This window comes from Labrus bergylta, chromosome 1, assembly GCF_963930695.1.
Source record: "Labrus bergylta chromosome 1, fLabBer1.1, whole genome shotgun sequence".
NCBI classification, from domain to species: Eukaryota; Metazoa; Chordata; class Actinopteri; order Labriformes; family Labridae; genus Labrus; species Labrus bergylta.
This window is the reverse complement of record NC_089195.1, coordinates 20,358,312-20,369,950: the sequence shown is the minus strand read 5'-3', so window position 1 is coordinate 20,369,950 and position 11,639 is coordinate 20,358,312. Positions and strand designations below refer to the sequence as shown.

The following is an 11,639-nucleotide window of genomic DNA, read 5'->3' as shown; positions in this document are numbered from 1 at the left end:
AAAAAGGGTGATGGAGGATAAGAAGAAGTGTTGGTTACAGCTTTAAAATATAGCTCTTTAGTAAGTCAAAACTGCTGCAGTTTAATCTTGTTTTCCAACTCGAGTGAAGTAAAACAATATAAAATGTCGAGACCAGGTAATACTGCATGATTTTGTTTTTATTACAAGAGAAATAGAAAAGATAAAAGCATTGTTGGCATCATATAGGCTTGTCACAGCACAAAGCACCACAGACACAGAAAAAAAAACAATTGGAAAGTAAGAGAGAAAGAACAAGATATAATATAATCATTCTTGTACGATCAGAAGAAGAAAATAACACAGCAGCACTGAGAACAGAGTCAGCAGCTCCACAATCACAGATCATTTGAACAATGTACAGAGGGCCCATGAAGGCGTCATGGAGAGTTTTGAAATCTCTATACAAAGTCAGGTGGGCACTGTATCTGAATGACACAGAGAAAACAACTAAGACAAGACAGACACACATAAAGTAATCAAATATTTTGTCTCACCCACGTCTGTGGAGCATGAATACTGGCAATGATAGGCTATAATCCCCCCAGAGCACTGCAAAACAAGAAACGCTCAAGCATTTTGTGTTTCTCATAGGCTCAAGTAAACACATAAGCGTACACATATTTCAAAGAGTACTCTTAAATTAGAGAATATATCTGAAGATTTTAAATTCAGATTGACAAATTGAAAGTGAGAAATACCATCACCAGGTAGTTATATTTGTTTGCCATTAACTTTCCACTCTATTGACAAAATAACAAAACATTTAAGAGTGATAAAGATAAAATAACAACATAATATTGTATTTATATTAATATAACTGTATTTGTAATTTATCCAAGCTATTTTCCACCATGGTGTGTTTGTTGGTTGTATGTCACATAAAGTAATAAAAATAAGTGGTTGAAAGGGTTTTTGTTTTTACGTCAGTGTGATTTTCTTCTTGGACCCTACAATATGATGATGATGCATTCATAAGCTGGTTTGTAAGTTTGTACTGAAATGAAAGTATCATTTAGTGTCCAAGACCTGTTCAGGAGCAAGTTAGGCAACGAGGGGAACAGTTTCTGCAAACCTGCTCCTTTCCTGAAAAATGGCAGAATTGTTCTATAATGCTATTTTTTCAATATATATCACTTCTTATCTCTGACAAAAAGACTGTCATGTCTTTCCTATATCTTTGCTTATTTGTATTTAAGTCTGTCTGCCCGATTGCTAAAAAAAACAGTAAAGTTTGGTCATAGGCAAAGTAACAAAGAAAGATTTTCCTTTACTTGGATTTAGAAATGTCTGGACATTCAGCTTGCAAGTGTTAACCACAGTATATTAAAGAGATTCTACAGTAAATTTATTTTTATAGTTATTCAATTATTTATAAACACCACTTGTGCTATAATACCTATAGTGGTTTAATATTCATTTCTGTCTAGCTTAAAGATTTCTCCTAATTTTTAAGATTATTACCCATAAGTACAGCTTGAAGACAACTTTTGTGACTTACTTGGTGATAAAAGTAAGCAAGTAGAGCTGTAAGGAGTACTGCCAGCATTAAAGAAAACAGCTATTTGAACATTTTACTTCTGCAGACAGCACTCAAAACATCGGAGCAGCTTTAGTGGTTGAATGTTGCTTTCACAGGCTTTGAAGCCCAAATGATCCTAAATCCTGAGACAGAGAAGGCTGTACAACAGGAGCAGAGGTTTTTTTTTTACACCTGTGATTACACTGAGAAGGTACAACCTTTTGGTCCTTTAGCCATATTATTCACTATAAAAGCTTATCCAGTATATAATATCCTGTGCCATCACAAACAGCTCAACACTAAGAGTACATGATATATTTCAAATGTACTTTTGATGTGTTCAAGGTACATGCGTAAGGTGTAAACATAGACTCAGCCGATAAGAGGCTTTGGATTCATGGGAGTCATATAGCACAGCATACATACAAACACCCACACAAGCATACATGCACACACACACACCTGAGATGCCTAAATATTGGGCCGGATTGTTCAACAATATTATAGCTTCAGTTTCCTTTCAAGTGTGGGATGTTTATGGTAGTAGTGTGCTATCAGTAACGGCAGTAAGTCTGGCAGTGCTGGATCAGACAGTGGTTCTCCCCTCTGTAGCTTTATCTCAGTCAAATGGGTCCCATTCAACGTATTAGCCTACATGGCGGTCATTTACTCTGATGTCACGCTCACCGTGGGAAGTTTGAATGTGGTTTTAATGTTGTGCCTCTGGGAAAAGAGGTTGCAAATCATATAAATGTAGGAAATCTGACAAAAACACCATCATTTCAAGGCTGCTGAATTCACAACACTGGGTGGACGGTATAAATCATAAGGGAGATCTGGACATATTTCAAGAACAAACAATATAATTATTACTTTTGGCTTCAGAAAGACACCAGTTAACGCTAGCATTCCTCCTCCGCATAGCTAATAATACTGTTTCCTAGCCTCCCGCCGTTAGCGTGATGTCAGAGGAAAATGACTGCCTTGTAAAATGGTTAATTCATTTGGTTGAACAATGTGAAGATAACCAGCTGACACTATAAGTACACTGAAAAAAAATATAGATGAGTTATCATATACTCACTGATAAATATATACTGTATACATCGTACTGATAACGGCTTCACTCACTAAACCTATAATCAACAACAGTAGACTATTAGAATTCACTCATTATGCTTGATAACCTACAGTGTCGAGCCTGCTAAATGTGGAAGCACACAAGTCTCCCTGACTAAAACCAATAATATCTGCATGTTTAACATAAAAATGATCTTTCTACAGTCATGCTTGGTTTTGTAAATCACAGTAAATTACTGACTGAAGCAACTGCTGTTGAACCCTAGTGTCCTAGAGTGTATAAAGCACAACTAATAACAATAATAGTTATAACACTATAGCGCTCTGAATTGGAAGAGTAAGTTACTGATGTTTCAACCTTCTAAATGTAGTCAAACAAAAACAAGATTTATCTACTGATGATGATAATTATATTAGAAATGTCCTTAAAGTAAAAAGTGATGGTAAAGTCAGCTGTTTGTTAACATTGTCATCTTCTCTTCAAAAGATAATGCCTTCAACTCAACTTTCTGACGCTGAATCTGGATGTGCGACACATTAATAGAAATCTCCTAGACTACTCATTCAACCCGTGATCATTTGAATGAAACCTTAATTCCTTTAGAAGCACGTACAATTGAACTGAACTGCACTAGTGATAAAAAATTGTCCCTACTTGCTAGCTTCCAAAGTCCAAATATTTCAGGCATCGAGGTCATCTTGATGTAAAGTTTCCTTCAATGGCAGACAGTGTTTTGACACATTTTGCTAAATCAACACGAGTAATATCCCCATATTTTACAATCCATGCAAATAACTGCTTAATGGTGCTTTCAGGTAAGCTCATCAACTCACAAGTCAAAAAATATCATGTAAACACAATATATTCACCAGGTAAGTGAGACTAGGGTTACGTACATCTCATCAACAATTGGATGAATTGTCTGTAAAGTCAGTGAAGATTCTGATCATATTCAGAGGATGAATACTTTGATTATTCCCTGGAACCATAGTTTACTCATCAGGAAATATCTACTGGATGGATTTGTACAAATTACACATTCATAGTTCCAAGACGATGTATCTTCAAAACTTGTGTGTTCATCAAGACACTATTGCGACCTAGAGTTTCTCAAATATGTTTTCAAACTTTATGTTTCAACAGGATAGATGAACGTAAAACCAGGCACAGATCATCTCTCTGGATGAATTGAAAAACTAAAGATGTTCTCATTACTTCAGCTTTGTCCTCTATCCTGATTATAAAACATTTCAAATGCCAGCATTTAATTATTGTCATTGAAGGTATTTTTAGAATGCTCACAACAGAAATTAGGTTGAAGCCACTGGCTGTATATAAGAAGTAGACTTCAGAAGTAAAGACATTGTGGAATTGCCTCATACCTGCATTCTTAACTATTCTTACCATACAAGTAGGGGACAACACATTCTGGTTGAGAAATAAAATAAAATTGTATGCAAGCAGATGGGAGATGGGAGCAGATGACCTAGTGGTTAGGCCTTGCCCCCATGTACACAGGCAATAGTCCTGAAAGCGGGCGGCCCAGGTTCAAGTCCAACCTGCGGCTCCTTTCCCGCATGTCATTCCCCTATGTTCTGGGGAGCATTTCCTACTCTATCTACTGACGGCTGATAGCAAGACGGCTATGTGTACTTACTTTATACACTCTGTGCTGTAGACTCAGCATCTTGACACAACTGAGCAGATTCAGTGAAATTTCCTGGTGATGGACATGGATTTTTCTGACTTTAAGAGTTGAGAAGAAGCACCTTAACGCACCTTTAGTTTTTTTCATTGTGAGGCTGAATTTTCTTATTTCAGTAGGTGGTAACAATATACCTTCCAAAAAAAGAACAGCCCCTGAATCAGGAAATAGCTCACATCAACATCACCTTGAATTTTCTTAAATACAGGAGCTACTTCCTTTGAGGTGAGCGCGGATGTCATCTGGAGGTCTGGACCTGATTGGGTGGCAGGACATAGAGATACTTCCAGATGGCATAGTAGTGTATGGCGGCTCCCATGGCAACAAACAGGTGCCAGATGGCATGGGCGAATGGGACGATGCCATCACTTTTAAAAAAGACCATCCCCATACAGTAGCAGGCTCCACCCAAAAGCAGCTCACACAATCCCGCCTGCTCGGGCTGAGAAGAGGCAGACATTTGATTATGTTTCAAAGATATTACATGCAGGAAATTATGAAAAAAAATTCAAATACAACAAGTGAGACTGAGTGAGTGAGCTCACCATGGAGAGGATGACCAAGGCAGGAAAAACTCCCATCACTGTGTAGCAGATCAACTCCATGATCTTATACCTGAAACAGAGAGGAGAAGGCGGGTTCTTGCCAATGTTCTCTTTATGTTGTTAAAAGTGGTTAAAGGTAAGACATTCAACTTTTGTAGAATTTTTTTTACCACTGGTCTCTTCACTAAAGCTGACCTTAAGAAACTGGATTGGGAATCAGCCAAACCCTACTGATTATTTAAAGATCATATTCCCTTGGGGTATTTGGTTGTGTATACACCTCATAACAAATGTTATCTCTGTTACAGTGCCAAGGAAAAACTTCCTTTTAACCGGCTGAAATGTTGAGCAAAACCAGACTCATGGTAACTTTCTAAATTTTCCTTCCGAATTTTTGTTTAGTGGTCCCATTTCTGTTGTGTGTATTTCAACAACAACATACAGGTTCATCTTTTGGTCTTCCTCTGCTTTGCTAAATTCAATTGTGCAATGCTAATATGATACTCTGCCACTTCCACTTTATGCTTCACAATAAATGCATTTTAATGTGAAGGCAACGGTTGGTTCTACTTAGAAACTGGAAAATTATGTTAGCAATAATATAAATGATTGGTTCATCCCTATGCTGAAATTAAATCATGAGGAAGATGGAATACTTTTTTAAGCAAAAAAAACAAACTTGTAGGTGGACTTTTCAGTTCAGAATATTTTATAACATCAAAGGAAAGTTTAAGTTGATTGATATATCGACAAACAGCTCAACACTGCAGTAAATGGATGAACTGACCTCTCATGGAAGAAGAAGACGTATGTGGTCCCAAAAGAGGCCATGACCCACACCAACCAACGCATGTGACTTGCCCAGGGACCCAGCTCTCTCAGGTTCAGCCTAATGAAGCACAAACAGAAACACAAAATTGAAAATATTGTCTACAAGCAGTATTCAGGTATATATACAAACACATAGCTGGGTTGTACGTTTACCAGGGGGCATAGGAGGCAGCGATGAAGAAATAGATCACTATCCTGTCACACATGTGGAAACAGTGCTCCACAGACCTGAAGAAAGAGCGACAAATGGCTTGATAACATGGTTTTTACATGCAGCATCAGAATTTGCTTTATTGGCAAAGTATGTGTTCACAAACAAGGAATTTGATACCAGTTTTACTTTGCTCTAATTCTTCAAACACAGAAATAGATGTCGACAAATTTAAAAAGGACAACTATCTTGGCACAGGGAGCACAAACAATTACACCACTATACGCAGACCTATGAAGATAACTTTAAATCAGGAATAGTAATAAAATAAAAAACAATCAATCCTGTACACAGTGAGACATGAGTGGACATTTCTAAAAATAAACAAATGTGTAGTGCAAAGGATGCTGAAAGTAATATGTTTAAATTAGTTATATTGTAACGGGATGCTTTGTATAGATGAGGCAGATGAAAGTTTTTAGAGTGCACACAGTGTGCATAGAGTCACATTAAAACAGTGATGATATTTCCATGGTTAAGAACCTAGTGTGTCCAAACAATGCAACTTAATAATACAATATATAGGCACATTGGATGTCATCATTTTGTTGTACATGTACATGGCATGTTCTTACAGTCATGGAAATTTAGATTATTAAATGAGATATTGAGTCTAGGGATATATGTTTGTTCCAGTGTGAGTCTGCAGTCCTGTTTTACACTTACACCATGTTCATCATCAGCAATCTTATAAAACAGTCCGGATATTGGCTTAAAATTGAAATGTGTTTCTGTGTGTGTCTGTGTACCGTAGATGGCTCTTCTTCCAGGCCACGGTGTGGAACAGGGTGGAGATGATGAAGAGCGAGCTGAGCCCCGCCCCATACACCCAGGCTGACAACCGCTCCCATTGGTCCTCCGACTGGAAGTGCAACACTGAGCTGCCCAGCAGGCTGGGGATTATCCATAACTAAATGAATCCATGACATTAATGAAACATGAGACAGAGATGAGAGAAAAAAATGGACAGACTTGCAGGATAAAGTGAAACATGATGCATGATGTACGTAGGTGTAGATTTAAAAACACTTATGTGGAGGTGTAGCTCTTTATCTCTTATGTAATGCTGTTGGATTTATTTTCCTGTTTTTCACTGAGTGTCATTTGGTCTGTGTGAGGAAAATTATCACTTTCTGTGTGGTGTGTGTGTGTATGTCTGTGTGTGTGTGTGTGTGTGCGTGTGTGCGTGTGTGTGTGTGTGTGTGTGTGTGCGTGTGTGTGTGTGTGTGTGTGTGTGTGTTTGAGTTATTCACCGCATGCGTGGCACAGTTGGCAGCATGCTCATATTCTGTGGGCTGGTATCTCTTGTTAGGAGGAACACGGTTGTTCATATACCTGAAAAAAAAACAACAAATTAAGATATTTAGGTTTAAAAATCTTAATGGATGTTTAAAATCTGAGCTGTGCCACATTAGTTTTGTCTACATGTAAAGTTCACATCCTGTACATGCTGAGATATCTTAAAATGATAAAAATAGAACAAAAAATATTACAATGCTGTAGATTTCTGTCCTTAAAAGCAACATATTTTGGAATCATTAGGGTTTAATTTGAGTGTTTTTAATTTTTTTGTTCAATGACTTTTTGTCTTGATAATGCCCCCAAATCACATCTAAAATCTTCAATATGTGTATCTCAGTGATGCTCATAATATCCAACCCCATCCTGTCCTCTTGCTTAGCAACGCTAGATCATGCTTCAACTTGTTGCCATGACTGCTGTTGCCTGGCAACAGAGGGGTAACCACGGACTGACTGAAGCAGGAGGTTTCTCCCGATGATCTCGTTAATAAGCAATTCACATGTGCAGGTATTCCTGCACAAGCACACACACGCACACATATCAACTCAAATCTGTTCCTTTGAACACCAAACCCAAACAAATACACAGAACAGCTCAGGAGGTATAGCACTCCATCAGTGATGTCACTGTTGTCATGGAAACCTCCGAGCAGGGGGATTGTCATTTTTTTCTTCTCAACACCAGAAAACTCCTCTTTCTTTCATCTCTATTTCCCTGTCTCTTCCATCTCCCTTCACAAGAAACTCAGGCACTTCTCTTCTCTGCTGCTCGATGATTAAATTAACATGCAGGAAAGCAAATGGACAAAGACATCCAGGCAGACACACATGGACACACATACTCACAGATACATACATGCTCTTAGGAACGACTTCCCCTGCTGATTTTTATGCTGCATCTTGAGCAGATTTCATAAGAGACCTAGATTTAGAGATATCTCTGACTTACTCTCACACATACACACACACACACTGTACAAACAGATACACATAGACACGCACACACACACACACACACACACACACCGTACAAACAGATACACATAGACACACACACACACACACTGTACAAACAGATACACATAGACACGCACACACGCACACACACACACACACACACACACACACACACACACACATTGTTCCAAGAATAGTGGGACACAATCAAAGGGAACACTATTTCAAAGAAAAATTCCAATATGGATTTTTAGGACAATCAAATAATTCATCACAGCTAACAGCTAAAGGAAGAGACACATTTATATCAGCATCCATAAAGCTTTGCATTTATGTGCCATCTCCGTACAAAAAGATATGACTTTGTCTACAAAATATAGAATATTTAGTTTGAGTGGAGTGATGCTATTCGTAAATGTGTGCTTCTTATTGTGTTGTTGTGCAACAGAGTGAAACAGGAGAACGCAATGTTTCCCTCCTACACATCAGCAGATTCCAGTCTTTTTAAATCATTTATATCACACTGCTGATCCAAGAGGAAAAACTAAAGTATTGATAGAGTCAAAGATTCGAGTGTCTAACAAATGTCGTTTTTTCTTTCACTTTAATTGTGCTCCTGCTGTTTTTAGAGTGACAACCTTCAGAGTTATTAATACAAAGTGACCCGGCTCAGAAACACACTGTACTGTCCCAAATAAAGAGACTTCCTCTCCTTGTATCCAGCTCTGTCCTACACTGTCTGTCTGCCTGACTCTCTCTTTGATGTGTGTGTGTGTGTGTGTGTGTGTGTGTGTGTGTGTGTGTGTGTGTGTGTGTGTGTGTGTGTGTGTGTGTGTGTGTGTGTGTGTGTGTGTATCAGTGCCAGACCCAGCAGGCTTGGCCGGGTCATTAATGACTTTATCAAGCTGGCTGATAATTAACAGGCCAGAGGCCAGGCAGGCAGAGTAACACACTAAGTGGACAGAGAGAAGCAGAGTTGCGGAAACATCATGATAACTTGTCTTGTATGACAGCAGGACAGACAGAAGGAACGTCTGGGCTTCACTTGTCTAAATAAACCACAAACACCACGACCTAACTGTACTTAATTATGAAGATTTCATTCATATCAAAGCCTTCTTAATTGACACGGAAGTCCTGATCTTTGAGCAAGTGTATCAAGAGTTTTCTATACTAATTAGAGCAATTAGCTTAATAACTGATTAGCCAGTTAACAGAAAATGTATCGGCAACTCATTGAGAGGAGCAAAGATGTAAAGTATTCTCGGACTCAAGCATCTAAAATTTGAGGTTTTGCTGGTTTTTCTTTTTTAAATGTCATATATTTGAGGTGAAGACAGCCTGCCTGACAAAACCAGAAATATAATTATTTCTTCGACATTGAAAGGAAAAAGTGTATTATCTGATGTTTTGAGGACTAAGAAATACATTGACATATAGGATAAATATTAATTTCTGGAAGATTTCTGTTGCATTTGACTCTGTTTCATGTTTGATTGTGAAATGACAGAGCAGTCAAAGGGGAGGTTAAGATTTAGGACATTTTCTTGATTATCTTTTCAATTAAATTGTTTTGTTCACAAACTGTGTGTAAAAGCATGTGTAAAAGCATCCCATTAAATACAGAATGTTGTAGTTTTTTGATTGAAAACTTTCTAACATTGGAAACATATGTTAACAAATATTAAAAGCTTTAATCTGATTTTTTTTTTTTTTTTTACCATTAATTCTTGCAGAAAAACACTTACGATCAATTGTTCATTAAACTCGTTGCAGATACCTTTTCTTTTGAGCGCCTGATAAATGAATTGCTTCAACTCTGATGTTTGAAATGTAGTTAAGGAAAATGAAACAGCTGGCCAAGCATCACTTCAATAGAATTTTCATAATTTTAGGAAAAACAAAACATAATCCCCCAACTACTTGGAAGATCAAGTAAAAACAATTTAAATATGAACAGTAGTGTCACAACCAAAACACAACTCAAATCATATACGCCTACAATTGAACTTCAATTTGCCTGCAGAAATAGTTTACAGTACAACAACACAAATGAGAAACACATTTGATTTCCCCATCTGATTTTACGAATAACCAAGATTACGTGTCTTTGAAAAGGCCTTATCAGAATAGTCTGCTCTACAGAGGGAAAACACAAACTCAATTATTAAATGTTTCATTCATATACCATCATATAGGCCTATATGCATGATGCACCATGTCAGATATGCCTATGTTTATTTGCCTTTCATATCTTATGTATCAAATAAATTAACTGTCTTTCAGCTTTGGATTGTTCATTAAAGAAACAAAACAACACTAATATGTCAGCCTGAGCGCTGTTGGAACTTGTGTGGTACATAGTGTACTGTTTTCATAGATCCTAAAGACAAAAAAAAAAAGAATTATCGAGGTAGCGCACAGCAAGAATTATCAATTTATGACAGTAACCATGAAATGCTCTGTTCAGCTTCTTCAACTCATCCAAAGCCTGTTAAACCACAACCTATTGGCTAGTCCTGAATGGCTTTCTTTAATAAAGGTAAACACACAAGTCTAAGACAGAGGATATGTTTGTTTGGCTTGACAGTGGAGATAGCAAGATAATGATGATGAGGGGGAGTAGGAGGAGAAGGAGGGAAGTGGCAGGTGTGTGTGTTTTTAATAGCCTAATGCTTGTCAGGGATGCACGATTTCTTATACATCACCATATAAGATAATATTATGCAAATATTGACTTTTATAATGCAGATGTTGACTTTTTTTTTTTTTAACAGGTCATTTTCAAAACCTTCCACCCATCACTCTCATCCTCATCATCAAAACCACTAACACGCGAGTATTTTACATTTATCGTCGTTTTTCTTTTTTTACGGCTATTTATGAATTAAAAAAAACTGACAATGAAATGATGTCACCTACCTTACAAGATTCATTTACAGTGGAAATCAGCAACAGTTGACAGCAGACGGACAGTGTATGGCCAAAGCCTCAATCCGTTTAGACTGTTGAGCGAATAGCCGCCGATATTTAATCACTTCAGGTCGGATTGTGACGGTCGCCCCTAATGTAACGTGATGCACATTGTGTTTTCACCGGGAGGACGTCGTCGTCGTTGTTGTTGTTGTTGTCTTATCTTCATCTCAAGCAGCACCGGGAAACGAATTCATCCCGACCCAGCTGCCTCCAGAGGCTCCAGTCCGGAAGTGTGGGCGTCGGGGACGGTGTCTCTGAAGGGAGACAGCCGGTTTACCGTACACGGTGGTGGTCTCTCTCTCTCTCTCTCTCTCTATCTATCTCTACCCCCCCCCCCCCTCTCTCTCTCTCTCTCCCTCTCTCTCTCTTTCTGTGCTGGAGCTGGAGCCACCGGTTCACCTCAGCAGCACTCGGTGAAGAGGGCTGTTTTTCATCACTGAAGGATGCCACTTTATTTATTTATTATTTTGTTGAGGGAGTGATTCATGCCTG

The 11,639-nt window shown here is 38.1% G+C and overlaps 1 protein-coding gene across 1 annotated transcript; it reads right to left on the bottom strand.

Annotated features, from left to right (window-relative positions):
* Positions 1-137: 137 nt before the first annotated feature.
* On the bottom strand, positions 138-11,565 carry LOC109988279 (monocyte to macrophage differentiation factor 2). The gene is made up of 7 exons (XM_020639718.3): positions 11,094-11,565; positions 7,167-7,248; positions 6,663-6,823; positions 5,856-5,930; positions 5,659-5,760; positions 4,872-4,941; positions 138-4,768 (listed from the first exon to the last, which is right to left on the bottom strand). The coding sequence occupies exons 1-7, from the start codon at positions 11,105-11,107 to the stop codon at positions 4,565-4,567; spliced, it is 708 nt and encodes a 235-aa protein (XP_020495374.1). The 5' UTR covers positions 11,108-11,565; the 3' UTR covers positions 138-4,564.
* Between the last annotated feature and the right edge of the window lie 74 nt (positions 11,566-11,639).